Source organism: Doryrhamphus excisus, chromosome 6, assembly GCF_030265055.1.
Source record: "Doryrhamphus excisus isolate RoL2022-K1 chromosome 6, RoL_Dexc_1.0, whole genome shotgun sequence".
Taxonomy (NCBI): domain Eukaryota; kingdom Metazoa; phylum Chordata; class Actinopteri; order Syngnathiformes; family Syngnathidae; genus Doryrhamphus; species Doryrhamphus excisus.
This window is the reverse complement of record NC_080471.1, coordinates 20,250,113-20,269,947: the sequence shown is the minus strand read 5'-3', so window position 1 is coordinate 20,269,947 and position 19,835 is coordinate 20,250,113. Positions and strand designations below refer to the sequence as shown.

At 37.7% G+C, this 19,835-nt stretch overlaps 1 protein-coding gene across 5 annotated transcripts; it reads left to right on the top strand.

Annotated features, from left to right (window-relative positions):
- Window positions 1-2,382: 2,382 nt before the first annotated feature.
- Window positions 2,383-18,996, top strand: slc38a8a (solute carrier family 38 member 8a). 5 transcript variants are annotated; one of them, XM_058075613.1, is made up of 12 exons: window positions 2,383-2,700; window positions 4,551-4,749; window positions 6,635-6,791; window positions 10,219-10,323; window positions 10,926-10,983; window positions 12,492-12,606; window positions 14,229-14,376; window positions 14,464-14,510; window positions 14,604-14,666; window positions 14,746-14,797; window positions 18,268-18,389; window positions 18,453-18,996. In XM_058075613.1, exons 1-11 carry the CDS (start codon window positions 2,500-2,502, stop codon window positions 18,368-18,370), a joined length of 1,248 nt encoding a protein of 415 aa, XP_057931596.1. In that variant the 5' UTR covers window positions 2,383-2,499; the 3' UTR covers window positions 18,371-18,389; window positions 18,453-18,996. The 5 variants fall into 5 exon arrangements, with proteins under 5 accessions (XP_057931596.1, XP_057931592.1, XP_057931595.1 ...); XM_058075609.1 differs by having other exon boundaries at window positions 14,464-14,666; XM_058075612.1 differs by lacking the exons at window positions 18,268-18,389; window positions 18,453-18,996 and adding an exon at window positions 16,372-16,720.
- Window positions 18,997-19,835: the final 839 nt, after the last annotated feature.

The following is a 19,835-nucleotide window of genomic DNA, read 5'->3' as shown; positions in this document are numbered from 1 at the left end:
AATTTCTTTATATTAATTACACTTATTCCACACATTATTGTAAGTGTCATCATGTTAACGACATGTGAATGAATTCATTCATTCATTTTCTACCGCTTTTCTTCATGAGGGTTGTGGGGGTGCTGGAGCCTATCCCAGCTGTCTTCGGGCATGAGGCGGGGTACACCCTGGACTGGTCGCCAGCCAATCACAGGGCACATATAGACAAACAACCATTCACACTCACATTCATACCTGTTCATACCTAGTCGCTAATTAACCTAGCATGTTTTTGGAATGTGGGAGGAACCCGGATTGAACATGTAAACTCCACACAGAGATGGCCGAGGGTGGAATTGAACTTGGGTCTCCTTGGTGTGAGGCCTGCAAGCTAACTACTCGAACACCGTGCAGCCCAAAGATACATTATTTGTTCTAAATCAACTTCATCACATTGTTTTGTGTGTATTCATTCATTCATTCTCTACCTCTTATCACGGGGGTGCTGGAGCCTATCCCAGATGTCTTCGGGCATGAGGCGGGGTACACCCTGGACTGGTCGCCAGCCAATCACAGGGCACATATAGACAAACAACCATTCACACTCACATTCATACCTATGGACAATTTGGAGTCGCTAATTAACCTAGCATGTTTTTGGAATGTGGGAGGAAACCGGAGTACCCGGAGAAAACCCACGCATGCACGGGGAGAACATGCAAACTCCACACAGAGATGGCCGATGGTGGGATTGAACCCTGGTCTCCTAGCAGTGAGGTCTGCGCGCTAACCACTCACCCGCTGTGCCGCCCATGTGAATGAATTATTATTCATTATTAATTATTATTATTATGGATTTTGTGCTATGTTCCAAGTGTGCCAGTTCAGTCAAATTCAACCAATTCCTGCAAATTATGTGCCAGATTGCAACTTTGTTGAATCCCTGCTACTTCCTTGCACATTTTCGACTTTGTGCTTGTAAACTGTGTAACCAGAAATTAGGATGATACCACAACAAAATATAATGTCCCAAGACATCCTGTAGAGACTGAAATATAATCATGTGATGATATTTAATGTCACTTGTTAAGCATGTCCAAAAAAAAAATACTAAGCAATGACTATAACCTTTGTCATATGACCTACGAGTCTGTACCGCCAAGGGCGTAACACCAATTTCTGGGCCCTCATACATTAGTCTCCTGATACATACCACTAATTCATAGAATTATGTGAGCAAAAATGAACAAAATAAGTAAACAATCCATGATAAGATTCACACATATATGGTAATGGTAATGATTTTATTTCATTCGAACATGCATCAGATTACAATTGAATGCATCACATAATCAGTTCACAGTTCCACATGTCCAAAAGGAGTAGGAAGAAGCAAAGCTTATTAAATCCTACCCCTCCATCTGGTACTGTTACAATCAGTAACTGTTACATTTGTACACTTCCTGCTTTCCTAATATATATATATATATTTTATTTGATTAATTTTTATTTATTTTATTTTTAATATGACCATCCAATGACATAATGGGTACCATAGTGCGTGTCAATATAGTGATATATATAGCACATCATGACTGGTTCAAGACTCTTCATCCTTGTATTTAGCAAACATCAACTGCTTGTATTGTTTCTTGAATTGGCTCATCGTTGTGCATTGTTTGAGGGTCTTACTCAATCCATTCCATAGTTTGATTCCACATACTGAAATGCTATGGCTTTTTAACGTAGTCCTAGCATATAAGTGTTTCAAATGTACTTCTTCCCTCAGATCATATTTATCCTCTCTTGTAGAGAAGTATTGGATGACATTTTTAGCTAATTGGTTATTTTTAGCCTTATGCATTATTTTAGCTGTTTGAAGATGAACTATATCAGCAAGTTGAAGTATTTGTGATTTTAGAAATAAGGAGTTAGTATGTTCTCTGTAGGCGGCATTTTGAATTATCCTTACTGACCTTTTTTTGCAGTACATTTAGCGAGTGAAGATTGCTTTTATAGTTATTACACATATTTTTCCACACAATAAGTAAGATATGGTAGAACCAGAGAGCAATAAAAAGTGTGGAGTGATTTATGATTGAGAACAAATTTTGCTTTGTTCAATATTATTAGTTTAATAGTAATTTATTAATAGTATTTTATGCCACCTTATGGTGTATATTTGTAATATGAGGTTTCCAGCTCATATTTTCATCTATTGTGATCCCCAGAAATTTATTATATAACATGACAATAAATAAACCACAGATATTTGTGAAAATAAATATCAATCTAATACAGACACCGCCCTTGGTATCGATATAATCGATATTTGGATCCATATTAAGGGCACTCCCCCTCCCTCCATGTGTACGGTATCACCTCACTCAGTTCCAGTCTGTGCCATGGGTTCAGTGTTGGGAAGCTCCCACTGGTTAAGGTCGTTACCCGGCCGCTAACTCGTATGGGTGCTTATATATAAACCTATCCGTCCCACGGAGAGTTTCCATCCGGTAGACTATGGAGGAGTTGGCCAGAGAGAGCATTAGCCTGCTGGCTTCAGCCTCAGCCAAACCGCGGGTGGAAGTGGCCGGGCCCCGGCTAGGATCCATGGGGGCCATCTTCATCATGCTGAAGTCTGCGCTGGGCGCTGGACTCCTCAACTTTCCGTGGGCCTTCGCGAGAGCCGGGGGTATCCACAGTGCAGTAACAGTGGAGCTGGTAGGGATATACAACTTTTTTTCCCCCCGGCCATTGGTAGCAGCTAAAGAGGATGTGTTCCGAAAAATTAATTGCCATATTGTTATCACAGCTCTTAAATTAAAACTGACAGTCTACACGTAAGTCATACAATAATTTATTTGTTTATTGATTAATGAATTATGGTGGTGTATACTATAAGGCAAACTCATAAAAAATGCTTGTTGAACATACTTTAGCTAGGTTCACTGGTGGGCCTCCATAATAAATACATGTAATATTGGTGTGTATATAAGAGACTTGCTTTAGAACTAGTTACGTTGCAAGAACATGTAACAAAACATGTTAATAAGAACTGGAAACACCAGAAGACAATTCCAGTAATAATTACGTGATGAAAAGTCGAAATTATGAGATAAGAAATTCGAAATTATGACGTCAGGTGTCGTTTTCTTCACTTGGCAAAAATGGCGACACAATTGTGGGTGGGTATCCTACTACGGAACAAGAATGCAATAGCGGACAACTCATTACACACGTAGCAAACGTTGAACGAAATAATAAGTCGAAATTATAAGATAAGAAAGTCAAAATTATGAGCTAAATAGTCATAATTATGAGATAAAAAGTCGAAATTATGAGATACAAACTGCGCATGTGCTACAGGTGCTGCCTTCTTCGCACATGCGCAGTTTGTATCTCATAATTTCGACTTATCTCATAATTTTGACTTTCTTATCTTATAATTTCGACTTATTATTTAGCAATTATGACTTTTTATCAGATAATTTCCACTTTTATATAATAATGAAATAATAATTAGGCCAATGTTAGCAGATGTATTATGTCACCGCACTACCTGTGTGAGTATTTAGCCTGTTAGTCTTTTTATATTACAATATTTGCTGGCGTCACATTACTGGAGAAAAATGTCTTTATTATCAAAATTAAAAAAATGTTCAAGAACAACATTAAAAAGGTCACCACAATAATATTTAACAATCTCACAGTTCCCTCTAGTGGTTACAACAAGATGCAAAAAAAATATTTTTAAGTGGACCCATTATGCTTTTTCCACTTTTCTGACCTATAAATGTTGTTATAATGTTATATTCTTTTGTTAAACGATGTCAAAGTGTCAGATAATTAGTTTTTATGCATTCGGAAGTGAGCCCTGATGGCTCTGCACGTTCAGTTTTGCAGAGTTTTTTATATCACTGAGATCGATTGATATCAATGTGATGAGCTGCAGATTGCCTGCACTTAGTAAATGCGGACCTACGTATCTGGAAGTTCTCGGGAGCGCTTGGGAGTGTGACCAATCACAGAGGAGTGGGAGTACCCAGCGTGTGGACTAAATTAAACAGACTGTTTGGGTTGGAAGCAGGAAGTCCATGGAAATACTGCAGAAAGAGGTGCAGACTCTGGAAGATCTAGATGGTTATTGTAACTGTTGTGTAGGAATCCACACCTCAATACAAAGCAGCAGACTTGATCAGTGGGGAAACAGGCTTTTATTGCAGGTATAATTGATCCCACATCAGGCATAATAATAATAATAATATAATAATAATAATAATCAGAATTATAAATTTTTATTATAAATAAATCTTATTTATTTCTCAAGTGGCTTATAGTCTTTTATTATGTCTACTATATTGGGTAATATGTGTGTAAAGGTGAGTGGGTCTGATGTTAAAAAGCGTTGTAATCAAATTTCATTGCTCTAATTAACATAATATAACTAAAATATTAATGGAAATTCACTGATCACGGTCCCGTCTGGAACCAATTAACAGTGATGGATTACAGTATTGATATTTTGTCACACTCCTACTTTAAATATTGCACTACAATATTTTTCCACTCAGGTCTCCCTTGTTTTCCTGGTCAGTGGTCTGATCATCCTGGGCTATGCATCCTCGATAAGCGGCCAATGCACCTACCAGGCCGTGGTAAAGGAAGTGTGCGGCCCATCCATCGGTCAGCTATGTGAGATCTGCTTCGTTTTTAATCTTTTTATGATCTCTGTGGCCTTCCTTGTCATTGTGGATGACCAGCTGGAGAAGTGTGAGTAAGAGTTTTTTTTGGTTTTACAATTTTTTTTTTACTCGACTAATGAGTCGACATAATGAACTAATGGCATTCAAATATAAAAAAGTGTATGTTGACTTAAACACTTTGTTTGAGCCCGTTAAACTGCAGGTACTGTCACCCCTTGCTAAATTGCGCTTTGAATTTCCCGGCTTTACTCTACCATATTAATAATCCATGCTGTTCTGTGGTTGAATACAACATATTAGTAAAAAAAATGCATATTTAAGTGATTTTGAATGAACAAAAATACAAATATAAAATACAAATAAAATAAAAATATAAGCCATTAAAAAGACAACTCAAATGTGAGTAATTTTTTTGGTGAGACACGTGCCAAACAACACGCTTTTATTGCAGGTTTAAATATAATAACAACAATAATGATAATAACAACAACAATAATAATAATAGTAATAACAGGCTGCTGTTGCGACCATTTCTCACAACAAGCTAAAACTCAACTCTGAAACCCCTGACTTCCTGTCCACCGCCCATTCTGCTCCCCTGTTAGCACCGGAACATATTAACTGCGACATGCACACGTTTTATTAATTTAGTTTTTTATTTTCTCTGATTGTATACTGTATCAGGGCGGCACGGCGGTCGAGTGGTTAGTGCGCAGGCCTCACAGCTAGGAGACCAGGGTTCAATTCCACCCTCTACCATCTCTGTGTGGAGTTTGCATGTTCTCCCTGTGCATGCGTGGGTTTTCTCCGGGTACTCCGGTTTCCTCCCACATTCCAAAAACATGCTAGGTTAATTGGCCACTGGCCAAATTGTCCATAGGTATGAATGTGAGTGTGAATGGTTGTTTGTTTATATGTGCCCTGTGATTGGCTGGCGACCAGTCCAGGGTGTACCCTGCCTCTCGCCCGAAGACAGCTGGGATAGGCTCCAGCAACCCCTGTGACCCTCGTGAGGAAAAATGAATGAAGGTATACCAATTCACCACGATGTATTCCAATATAGCTGTAATGTTTTGGTGGTGTATAAAATCATTCAAGTACTTCTGGACCCGCCTGGGTATACGGTTTTGTGTTACATCCATCCATCCATTTTCTACCGCTTATCCTCATGAGGGTCGCGAGGGGTGCTGGAGCCTATCCCAGCTAGTCTTCGGGCGAGAGGCGGGGTACACCCTAGACTGGTCGCCAGCCAATCACAGGGCACATATACACAAACAACCATTCACATTCACATTCATACCTATGGACAATTTGGAGTCTCTAATTAACCTAGCATATTTTTTGGAATGTGGGAAGAAACCGGAGCACCCGGAGAAAATCCCAGGAGAACATGCAAACTCCACACAGAGATGGCCGAGGGTGGAATTGAACCCTGGTCTCCTATCTGTGATGTATGTGCGCTAACCACTCGACTGCCGTGCAGCCTCGGTTTTGTGTTCCATTAATTTATATTCCTTTACTTTATTTACTTTACTATGTCACTTAATAATAAAAAACAATAGCCAATATCTGACTAATTTCAGACACCCACAAGCATTAAGAAGCCAGTACACTACAAAAAACACGTAACAGAAGTTGCGTGGTGTAAAAAGTAGCATGGCTCACACCTCCTGAACAATAATGGTGAGAGCTGTCCGAGCTGGTGCATCAATAACATAGACAATTAAAAATGGCCTGTTCTCCCTAGTTCAAAGTAGTGTACCCTATCTTTTCATTATGAATTTCTCATGTTGTCTCCTTGTGTTTTGCAAACTGGTCAATTGTACTTGAAACTGTACTTTCTATTTGATTCAGCTTTATTTGTCTGCTTTTCTTGATTAGTTTGTGTCTTGCACTTGATTTTTCCAAGTAGTGGTCAAATGTTGTTGTTTGTTTATTGTGTTGTCTGTTAGTGTGCGGATCCCTGTATGAGTTAGTAACTGGTTTGCCAGACTCAGAGATGCCCTATCACTTCTACACGGACCAACGCTTTGCCCTGGTGCTGCTGTGTGCCTTCCTCATTCTGCCTATTTCCACCCCAAAAGAGATCAGCATTCAAAAATACATCAGGTCTGGTTTCTGCTTTTACACAAATACACACACACACACACACACACACATGCACATACACTCTGGAATGTACACAGGATATATAGCGTTCTATGGCTATATAAACACGGAACCTACCAAAAGAAAATTGGAAAAAAATCTGAAAAAAAAATTTGTTTCTGCCTTTTTCCGTTCTTCTAACATAGGTAAGTTTCAGGTAAATATCAGTTCCCGTCATTTTGTCAAAGATACATTCATTCATTCATTAATTTTCTACCGCTTATCCTCACAAGAGTTGCAGGGGTGCTGGAGCCTATCCCAGCTGTCTTCGGGCGAGAGGCGGACTGGTCGCCAGCCAATCACAGGGCACATATAGACAAACAACCATTCACACTCACATTCATACCTATGGACAATTAGCCAATTAACCTAGCATGTTTTTGGAATGTGGGAGGAAACCGGAGTACCCGGAGAAAACCCACGCATGCAAACTCCACACAGACATGGCCGAGGGTGGAATTGAACCCTGGTCCTCCTAACCACTAGACCGCCGTGCCGCCCTCAAAGATACATTTCAATCATAAATTCCATTTTGACCGAAATATTTTTCGCTTTCGTAACAGATCAAATATCTAACTATAACCAGGGGGTGCCCATTACGTCGACTGTGAGCACCAAAGGTAGTAAACGTCACTCGGTAGATCAGTCAGCTGACATTAAGCTCCCCTGCTGATTTGCTTTTGCTCCCCTGTGGCGTTTCAATCTACACACGGAGATGCAGCTGTCATCTGTTGTTGTTGTTTTGATGACTGATAAACTAACTCAGCGGTAAGATCTGGAACAAAAGTTAATGTTATGTAGGAAAAAAGTGCATTGTTTGATAGCTGAACTCCACTACTTAAACTATTATTTTATGATGAATTGGAAAATGTACTGTACACATTCCTGAAACATTTTCGATATGTTGCTTTGCCTGCTAATTATGATATCAACTACTTTGATTACTAAACTAAGTTCTAATCATTAGTATTTACAATAGTTTACTGGTTAGATTTTATACATTATGTTAAGAGGTATGTTGCATGCTAAAAAAAGTCTGTGCACCCCTAATTTGCATGTATAGCATACATAAATACGCACATATAAATCTAGTAAATACATATATTTTCTATATTTATTGTAATAAGTATAGAATCAGGTCATTGGTCATTTGAAAAGTAGCTCACAGGCTGAAAAAGTGTGAGCACCTCTAAATTATATCAACATAAACAACACAAAAGGGGTTGTTTACATCAAAATAACAACTTATTTACAAATATAACACCCTGAACTATTTACAATTTTCACACTGTGTGTGTGTGTTTCCCTACAATGCGTAACCTTCTGCACAAGCTTCACTCCTCCACGCTCTCCCACTTCCTCCTTCCTGTCATGTGTGATTCTTCCATTGAATGATCCCTGCTGAGCCCTTAAAACTGCTCTGAAATGTTAATGCATTACTGCAGAGTTGCATCATCACTTCTTTTTCCCTCTCAGGCAAAAAAAAACAACGGAAAAGACACATAAATACATTGTTGGGATAAGACGTTCAGAATTATATGTACATATTTAATATAGAAACTGTTACATTGTTTGAGTGAACCGCTGACTTCCAGTTCCATTTTGTGAGCAAGCTATGAAAATACATAAAAAACAGAACATATGACAACATGTGCAAGAATCTGTAAAACAAAGTCAGTTGGGATAGGCTCCAGCATAGCCCCGCGACCTTAGTGCGGACAAGCAACATTGAAAATGAATAAATGAGTGCATACTATGTAATAGACAGGTATCTAAAATATGACAAGTGTAATTAACAGATGTTCCTTTAGGGTTCACTGTTGTGCTTTGGCCAACAATGTAAAAATATAAAAATAAACTGCCTCTTTTGCTGAAACTTTAGCATATAGACCTATTAAATTAGGTCGTGCAACACTCTTCCAGTTTGGTAGATTTTGATGCCTGCAGCCAAATTGTCTTGCATCATAGCAAGGCATTATTTTATCAGAACACAGAAGGGGGGAGAGGGGGTTCAGTAATCTCTGCTTAAATGCAATTTGCCATGCATGTGCAGTACAGAGTGGTGGAGAGTAGGATTTTTTAAATTCTTCAAATTCAGTAATACTTTGTTTATCATGGTTAATTTAGAGAGAAATTGAGAAATAGAGTAGTTTTATAATTAAAGCATATAAACCACATTTTGGACCTTCTAGCTATTTTTAAATATTTTTAAACATTATGTGTAATTATATATATATATATATATATATATATAATTATTAATTATTATAATTATTTCCTTAAATTATGTATTATTTATTTATTATATTATAATTATTATTATTTATTATTATATATAATAAATAATATATATATATATATGTATGTATATATATATAATAAATAATAATTAAACATAATGTTTAAAAATATTTAAAAATAGCTAGAAGGTCCAATATATATATATATATATATATATATATATATATATATATATATATATATATATATATATATATATATATATATATATATATATATATATATATATATATATATATATATATATATATATATATATATATATATATATATATATATATATATATATATATATATATATATATATATATATATATATATAATTATTAATTAAATAATTAATTTAATCAACATAATTATTAATATATAATTAATAATAATTAATATACATTATTAATATAATTATTCATCATTATTAATAATAATTATATTTTATCATATAATTATAATATTATATGTTATTATATATTATGTCTTCTAGACATTAAATGACACCCCTCTATTCACCTTTACACTTGTACCTGATATAGTAAACAAAATACAAGTCAATATGCTATTTACGACTTTTGTGTGTTACTATGAATGTGTTCCCCAGGGGACCTGAAAGAGAGGCGGACAGGAAGTGACGTCAAGGGTTCAGAGTTGAGTTTCACCTCTACGTTGGTCACTGCCCCAAACGTAGCCCGTGTTTTTACTATGGATTTTTATTAGGGATTATTATTGTACCTCTTGTAAAAATAATTCAAACCTGCAATAAAAGGCTGTTGTTCCGGCAATCAAGTCTCACTGAACATTACAGTAACACTACTGACACAAAGTCTTTTGTTCCAATTTTTCGCAAATATGCAAACAAGTCAAAAATAAGCTATCGACCCCTGAGCTACACAGACAGTCCCATTATAATGTGTTTATGTACAAGGGCCAAAAATGGCACCGCATCTACTGTATATGTGGTGGTCCAAATTTATTTGTGGTGGCCCGCCACAAATGAATGAATGTTTGGGAAAAACTGACTCATTTGGTTGCATGCCACTGCCATTGATGTGTTTTTGAATCTCCTCTCCTTGTATCTGTCCTTCTCTTCCAGTGTACTCGGCACTCTAGCTGCAACCTACTTGACCACAGCCATCATCATCAAGTACTACACCATGCATTCTGTTCTCCTTCACATAACCCCTCTCTACAGCAGTGGGTATGTACTTGCACTAAAAATTGATGCTGGTAGTTGACATGTCTGTCATTACTCAAACTTGGACTATATTTGAAATGGAACAATTATGTTTTTTTTTAATATTTGTATGCTTTCTGTGGAAAAAAACATCTTTTGTAGGATTGATAGTTGTTGGTTGATGTTGAAATGTTAAACTTAAATGATAAACTTCATCAATTATTCATCTAAAAGTTATTTAGTTGCTTCAAGCCTCGTTCTTAGCATTTTGAATGTAGTAGTTATTTTTCAATTCTAGAACAAGCCTTAAGCTGACTAAGTTGTTTATTAGTTTAATCTCAAAGGTACTGTGTTATGTATGTATCTTCATCTTCTCTAAAACTAAAGTCTGGTCATCTGGGACAGCATTCTGGGTTATAAACCTACCTGGCAGTCATAAGCAGTGTTATGAGGTTCTATGATGAATCTTATCCATAGCTCTGCTTTGAATCGAAGCCACCGGAACTGACAGGACGACTCTTACTTAAGACTCTCTGAGGGTCTTTCAGAGCTGGAATGTATATCAGCACCGCTGCATTGGAAATTCTGTACAAATGTATATGTCTAACTGTTGTAATTCTGTGTAGGATCAGCTCCTGGGCATCCACGTTCAGCGTCATTCCAACCATCTGTTTTGGTTTTCAGGCAAGTACAAGCAAGTAAATATATTTACAGTCATATGAAAAGAATAGGGGCTGCACGGTGGTCGAGTGGTTAGCGCGTAGGCCTCGCAGGTAGGAGATCCGAGTTCAATCCCACCCTCGGCCATCTCTGCGTGGAGTTTGCATGTTCTCCCCGTGCATGGGTGGGTTTTGTCCGGTTTCCTCCCACATTCCAAAAACATGCTAGGTTAATTAGCGACTCCAAATTGTCCTGTGATTGGCTGGCGACCAGTCCAGGGTGTACCCCGCCTCAGAGCGAGGCGTGACGATAGGATAAGACACACAAGCACGCAGATAGTCCCGCCCTGCAAAAGGAATGCTGAACTGACTATCCAGCCAATCAAAAAAAAACCAAGCATTTACAACTGAATGGAGTGAACGGGTATTTTAGGGACGGTGACCTTGTTCATTCAGTTCACAAAAAAGAACTAGTTCTTTTGATCCGTTCGTTCATGACCGACTCACCACTATTGAGCATCACTCTTGAAATGCTGTTCAGTTGTGATAAAACTGCTACTATTTACTTTGCTTCTTCCTGCTCCTTTTCAGACATGTGTAGCAATGAGGTGTTGTGTATGTATGTATGTATGTGTATATATGTATATGTATATATATGTGTGTGTGTGTGTATATATATGTAAGTATGTATATAGATATTGTAAGTGTATATGTGAGATACATTAATGTAACATAGTATGCATGTCTGAAATAAATTAAGAAGAATAAGAACTATACACAATCCCCGTTGGTCTCCTTTGGGGGCACCATCGACACGCTCATTAGTCCAGTCACCTTTTGACCATCCAAGCTGCAATGAATGGCCGTAACACACTCTGAACCTTCTTGGATGTGTGTGTTAAGTAAAGGTCAGCTAGCTGGCACGGCCTAGGGCGTCTGAGCCCTGTAGAATACGTTTTTCATATTTAATAGGCAGGTCAAGTAGAAGAAAAAAGATCATCCTGTCAATCTAAAGCAAAGCCTTTATGTGTAACTATGTGTAACGTGCAAAGTTGCCAAGGTAACCTCTGAGAGATGCAGGCGAGATCTAATAACAGAAGGCAGCATGCAAAAGGATTGATGCATATCCTTTCACATAAACACACACAGAGACTCACCACCTCAGGGTGAGTAATTGCGGTGCAAAGAGCTGAAAGGAGACCTGATGAGATCCTGGCCAGTGGGGGCCTGGAAACGGGTGATGAGATTTAAACCAGGTTGATGGCACCGAGGATCAAGTGGGGACAAGAGTCTTTATCCTGGGCTATGTGGTGGTTTAAATGGCTCCTTGCTTGCACAGATCTGGCATTTAATGTCCTATAAAACCTCAGCTTGACACACTGGCAGGGATTCTTTGCAACACATGGACAGTTTGTATAACATTATGGTTATTTTGATATTGAGTGTGCTATGTATTTCATATATACAGGTGTATACCAGCAACTGAGTTACAATGGTAAAGTTGAATGAGACATTTTTTTTTCCTCTTGTCAGTGTCACGAGGCATCCATCGCCATTTACAGCAGCATGGAGAACCAACGGCTTTCTCACTGGGCCTTCATCTCTGTGGTGACTATGATCATCTGCCTCATCATCTATTCTCTCACAGGTATGACTGCATGTTCAGTTTGCACACCCCACTCACTCCACATTATTCTAGTCACAATTCAGCACCACACATTTTTTGGGGGGATTTTTGCCAATATGTTTGTGGTCGAGTGGTTAGCATGCAGGCCTCGCAGCTAGGAGACCCGGGTTCAATTCCACCCTCTGTGTGGAGTTTGCATGTTCTCCCCGTACATGCGTGGGTTTTCTCCGGGTACTCCGGTTTCCTCCCACATTCCAAAAAAACATGCTAGGTTAATTGTTGACTCCAAATTGTCCATAGGTATGAATGTGAGTGTGAATGGTTGTTTGTCTATATGTGCCCTGTGATTGGCTGGCGACCAGTCCAGGTTGTACCCGAAGACAGCTGGGATAGGCCCCAGCACCCCCGCCCCCCCAGCTTTGTTTTGAGATCTGACTGTATCGTAGCTTGAATCCTGTTAGTCGAAGAGAAAACCAAGGTTACAAATAAATAATATTTTTTTTGTTGATTGTCCATTTGTGGACAATCACACTATTGTGATTCTAAAGTTCTTCCAACAGATTAAGTATTGTTTAATCAGCCAAAATAATGGTGATGAACACCACATGAAATGAGCTACATTATCCATTAATGGGGCAACTCATTTACATAAGCTACTCACAGGGCATTGATTTGTTTTTACAGTCTAACCAAGAAGTTGTTTATGCAATTAAAAACACAAATCCATATGGGAAAAAATCGCCCAAAATTCCATAATTATAGACTAGATATGTAAAATAATCAGATCAGGAGAGTTGTTCGCTAATATCTGCCAAACGTTTCCATTTACCATGATTAATATATTGCACGGCACAGCAGCTTTGCTGTGCTGGCTTATCAATAAAAACAAAGTTAGGACAATTATGCATGATATGCTGATAAACAAAAGTTGTTAGATGGGATGGCCACAGTCAACATTTTGAAATATATACTGTATACGCGCTCATAATCAGTGGCCCACATACATACGTACATATGCTTATGTAAAGCCACCCACCCTAAACTTACCCTACTGCCCTCGATACACACACTATCCTTAAGTTTCTTTACTATGGCTTTTGTATTATTACTTTTGTATAAAGTAGTAGTATTGCTACAAATGTACTGAGAGCAGAAAGGAGAAGTGAATGGCTAACGTTAGCTTGCCACATACACACACCCTCAAGCAGTTTTCATGAGACCTGGTAGGTCCAATTAAAGTAATGGTAGTTCATCAATCATCATGTGATTTAACATTTGGGCTGAACTAATCTTTATTTGACGTGTACAACCAGAAAATCTATGGAAACACTACAATAATAGGTGCAGAATCTGAAAGATCTAGAAAGCTTTCTGTGCAGTTTGCTGCTATAGAAGTCCACAACTCAATACAAAGGGCCAAAAATGAGCATAATGGGTCGTCTTTAAATCTGGTTTAGCTGCAGGACCCACCATCACCACACGTATGATACAATAATGTGTTTAACATTATTAGAGATGTCCTGACACTAATTAACACCCCTATAGTTGCGTTTACACATGTATTAAACAATATAGGAGAGTAGGGCCGCATCTTTGAAAATCAATTGCATTATGTTTGCTACTAACTGTGCTCTCTTTCGCAGGGGTTTATGGGTATCTGACATTTGGCAAGGATGTGAAGCCCGACATTTTGATGTCATACATGGGTGAGGACATTCTGATGGTCGTCGCCAGGCTGCTGTTCGGAGTGTCCATCATCACCATCTACCCCATCATCCTGCTGCTGGGCAGGTTGGAGACACGTCGTCTTGTTGTGTCGATTCAGTCTTTACATTTTTACATTTACATTTCTCTATTAAATTTATATTTCGTAAAAAGGTCCGTGATCCAGGATCCTCTGCTGAGTTGGTGGTGGAGGTGTGGAGGTGTGGTGACCGTAGAGTTGGAAAGCCGCAGTCGCTACACGCTGACGTTTTTGTGGATAACCGCAACTCTTCTCATCGCTCTGTTCGTACCAGACATCAGTAAAGTCATCAGCGCCATCGGGGGCATCAGCGCCTTTTTCATCTTCATCTTCCCAGGTATCTTCTTGTTTTTATGAACATATTCCCTTTCATGTGGAATTCTCTACCCTGTTGAGTCATCTTTGTGTTTTACTAGGACTTTGCTTGATGTTTGCCATGCAGTCTGAGCCCGTGTCTTGTAAGACCAGGTGAGGAAGTGAATGAATGCACGTCTGGAGAAGTAATGATGCAGCTAATGCTACGTTCACACCGACGCCGAATGTCGCGCTTTGAATCGGCGACGAATTCGGCGTCATTTTTCAAAAAATCTCACGATCTCCTCAGATATGTTTATGCTCTGATAAGCTCTGATACGCTCTGATACGAAATTCCTTCCCGCTTTAGGCGACAAATTATTTCCCGAATTGCTACGGCTACTCACGCCTTGATGCCGATTGATCAGGATTTGTTACGCTTTAAATCACGCTTTGATACGCTTTAATACTCATTAATACTCATTGATAAGCTTTGGTGCGCTTATCACGCTTTAAATAACGCTCTGATACGATTATCAAGCTCTCTTGTGCATTGATAGGCTCTGTTAAGCTCTGTTACGCAATGGAAAATTTCGAGATCCCGACTGCATCCCGCCTCTGATCCAAGATGCAGCAGATCCATTGATCCTTTGAACCAAGCTCTGTTAAGCTTTCCTACGCTTTGAGCAAAACTTTGATAAGCTTTGTGACGCTTTGATAAGCTTTAATACGCTCTCCCCGCTTTACGCAATTCGTGACAGATCGCCTCAAATTTTTAAACAGTTTAAAAATTTTTGGCGCTCTTGCCGAATGTTTCGAATTGCTCAAACCTTTCTTACGCTGTATTACGGTCTTTACGCTTTCATTAAGCTTTGTTACGCTTTGCCGCCGCTTTGCTCGCCGATTTAATTCGCCATCGATTCGGCATCGGTGTGAACGTAGCATAAGAAATATGATGAATGTGTCGAGACGTTGAAAGCATAAAACTGAAACGCATCCTCACCATGTTTAGTCCTGACTCTGGGCACCCTTCGGGAGACCACTACCTGAGCTTCTCAGAGCCCGATATGGTTTATGTGGCTCTAACATGTCAGAGATGTACAGGGTCAGGCAAAATAATAAAAAATATATAAGTAAAAAAAAATATTATATATATAAAAAAAAAAAAATAATAATAATAATAAATAAAAATAACAAAATAAATAATAAATAAAAATACAAAAATATACAAAATAAAAAAAAATAATAATGCCATTCTGTTTCATTATGTTTTAAAAAAATAAATCAGTTCTGGCAGTGCGAGGTCGGCTGGTTGATTTTGGTTTCAATGCACATCCAGTAGCTCTGAAGTTGGTAACCCTTAACAAGATGGTGTTTTGAGCTGGTACGGTATCATGTCCACCAAGATGGAAGTACAAACAGAACGCTCGATGTGTTGCAGTTACTGATTTGTTTGTTTTGATAAATGTTTCCACAATAAAAGCGCAATGCTCACCAGTCCAATTCATGGCAGCAACTGAAAAAGAAACGAAAAACAATTATAAAGAAACAAAGCAAAATTGCATTATATGTACTTCTACTTTATTTGCCTTTTATTTAACCTACAAATGTGTCAGATCATTTTGCCTCACCTTGTACTTTAGCCATCTACGTAGACCTGTTTTAAAGTCTATGCTCTGAGCGACAGGAAGCCAGTGCAGAGACCTGAGTACTGGACTCATATGGTCATATTTTCTGGTTCTCGTCAGGACTCGAGCAGCAGCATTCCGGAAGCACTGCAGCGGTTTTACAGCTTGTTTAGTCATCCCAGTGAGAAGTCAGTTACAGAGACTGTACACTCACATAAAGGACATCAGCACGAACTAACAATTCAGAGACATCTTTGCTGAGCAAAATAATAATGCACTGCATCATACATAGTGTTTTTATTATTACGGTTAAAGTCTTAGCTCCGTCTGATGCAGTGCACAGCATAATGAGTGTCTGGTAAATATTCCACCAAGCATCAAAGACTTGCCATACAATTAGATATGAAACAAAAAGCCTAGAAAATTGAAGTGTGAAAAGATGAAAAAGCTGACACACTCGTTTCCATTAACCCTCCTCTAGTGTTCGGGTCGGCACCGACCCGTTTTACATTTTAATGCATTAAAACAATCACATGACATTTGTTTATTGCATCAAGGCTTTTTGACTTTGTCAGGAAACTCTATTTCAACAAAATAAAACAAAAAAATAATTTTTACTACATTTTAAAATGGTCTGGTTGAAATTATGACCACTGTTTTGTTAGGGTCAGTTTCGACACGGTTATAATAATATGACTATAAAGCAATATTTTGAGCCACAACTGAAATCATAAGTGTACAATTAGCCAACACAATGACAACCAGCTCCTTTTCTCATCATGTAAGCTTCAGGGGATTCTCATTTTGACCGCTTTTCCAGTATACCAGCAGAAAAACAACGTCCAGACATGTGAATTCACTCATTTGACTGATGGCTGATTTCACATTTACAATTTGGATCATGGAAAGAATGGCCAGAAGTACAGTGAACCAAGATCTGGACCTGTTCTGCTTTTTGATTTCAATTTATACTAAAGTTCTGTTGCTGAAAACAATAACTTTTTCTACCTTTTCTTGACATTAATATATATGGGTCAAAATTGACCCGAACACCATAGATGTTTCTTTAGTGATTAATACTAAAATGAGAAAATAAATAAAACTAATTGATTTAAGAGATATGTTCTATATCCCTCAGTAATAGCCAGGTAACAAAAGAACCTTCAATTTATTAATATGATTCTTTTGAGGTTCATTTTACCATTTTTGGAAATTGAAATCGAGGGGTATAGTGACAAAAAAAAAAAAAACGCCTACATGCCCACACTAAAAGTATTAAAACCAACATTTTCATGGGTGAGGAAGCCTAAGAAGGTAACCAAGACATGAGAAGCAAATTTGAAGTAACTTATTGTTTTTAGTGTATTTTATAGCTGATTTAATAATGGTAATGGTAATGGTTTTATTTCATTTGAACATGCATCAGATTACAATTGAATGCATCACATAATCAGTTCACAGTTCCACATGTCCAAAAGGAGTAGGAAGAAGCAAAGCTTATTAAATCCTACCCCTCCATCTGATACTTTTACAATCGGTAACTGTTACATTTGTTCACTTCCTGCTTTCCATAATACAGTTTAATGTTTAAAAAAAAAAAAAATTAATAATGCACCTCCTACCGAAGTAGGAGGTGATATGAGCATCCAATGACATAATGTGTACCATAGTAAGTGTCAATATAGTGATATATATAGCACATCACATCATGTGCTACATAATTTTAATTTTAATTTTAATATATAGCACATCATGACTGGTTCAAGACTCTTCATCCTTGTATTTAGGATATTCTTTTTAACGTAGTCGGTCAAAACCGACCCGTTAACCTAAGAGATGATACCAGAAAGCTAACAAAGGTTAATACGTTTCCTTTCTTTGTCATGAAACGCCACTTTAGTAACGTTTCTTGTGTACAGATGAGAAGAAAAGGGTTCTAAAGGGTTCCCTATGGAAACACATTTAACAGTTCAGCATTCAAAATGTTCAAAATATTTTGTGCGTCCTTTCTTCCAGGGTCTTCCTCACAGTTTGGGGGGTGGTCACCCTGCTGTGCGGTGCGTTCATCTTCGGCCAGAGTACCACAATCGCTGTGATGCAGCTCCTCGGAAAGATCTGATGCTGAAAACTAGATTGTGGTAAATAGATTCAATCTTTGTTCTCTTGTGCTGCCGAAGACCTCATGTTCTTCACTCTGACAGAACAATCAATGCGCCTGCTTCTGAAGACCAGTTGTTAAGCGGCCTGGATGACAACAAACTTAATCCCATCACCTCTTTGGTGAGTTTTGGGCTAATTATTCATTATTGATGAGCTCTGAATGGGGAGGATGTGTGCTTGAATGCAGACATGAGTAGGGTTCCAAGGGTGATATTCATGTGTCCGCCTTTCGACCTTAATGTTCTTCAAATGTGAAACATATTTAAGACGTGGACACCTCATGATGCTAGTGTGTCGGTCAAAGTTTGCATGCAACAACAGGGTCATGTAAACAGCCATATAGGAATAGTTGCTAACTATTGGCTGGCTGAGGTGACGTCAAAGTTCATATTTGGATTTCTTTTTATATATGATGTTTGCCTGTGAAAATACCATCGACTGGTACATAAATAAAATCATCATGAAAATAACCATACATGGAAATTGGTTGAACATGCTAACATTAGCATGTCATAATGTGCTGATGGTTGTTTGTTGCGTTTATGTGTGAGAACACCTTACACATTTACATTTTTATATACACATGTGATGCTAAAATTTTAATTACATTAAAATAAATAATCCCAAGTTATGTGTGTGTGATGTTTTTGGGAGTGGTGATTCTGCGACAAACATTGATTCTTAGTAAAATCAATGTTTAAAAAAAAAAAAATTAAATCTTCAAAATTATGAAGAAAAGCTATTTCCACACTTATCCAGGCTTATCATTAATTTTTGAGAAAATGAAAGACTTTTAAAAGTGACTTAGTGCGGATTTAAAACTGATTTTTATTGTTCCTGTAACAGTTTATTATGTTTTATTCTAAATGCTGCCATTTTATTTTACAGTCAATATTTTTACAAGGACAGCAAAATTGCAATATTGGAGAAAATAATCAGAGATTTCGGGAATAAAGTCATGAATTTACGAAATAAAGTCGCAAATTAATGAGAAAAAAGTCATAAATTTATGAGGAAAAAAGTTGTTATATGACCTTGTTATACCCAAGGCCAAAGGTCATGTAAGTACCCCCCTTTCATAGCTGTCTCAGGCGGTGCCTGTCATGATGGAGTATTTAAATAAATTACGAGAAAACGGTCGTATAAAAAAACTCAGTTATGAAAGGGGGGGTACTTACGTGACCTATGCCCTTGAGCATGTGGGGTACAGAAAACGTAAGTTTGAAAAGCTAAACCCGCTAATCTGTGCTCAACTGCTTTTTCTGACACGTTGACACATATTTTTTTTCTCGTAAACTTACAATTTTATTCTCGTAACTTAGTGACAAATTTGTTTTCTCATAAATTTATGACTTTATTCTTGATTCTGACACATTGACACATATTTTTTTTCTCGTAAACTTACGATTTTATTCTCTTAACTT

Excerpts from the sequence above, each read along its gene's own strand:
- slc38a8a (XM_058075608.1), top strand. The coding sequence starts at position 2,500 with ATGGAGGAGTTGGCCAGAGAGAGCATTAGCCTGCTGGCTTCAGCCTCA. Across the intron at positions 6,792-10,218 it reads AGCATTCAAAAATACATCAG|TGTACTCGGCACTCTAGCTG; the intron begins GTCTGGTTTCTG and ends CTTCTCTTCCAG. Across the intron at positions 14,377-14,463 it reads ATCATCCTGCTGCTGGGCAG|GTCCGTGATCCAGGATCCTC; the intron begins GTTGGAGACACG and ends TTTCGTAAAAAG.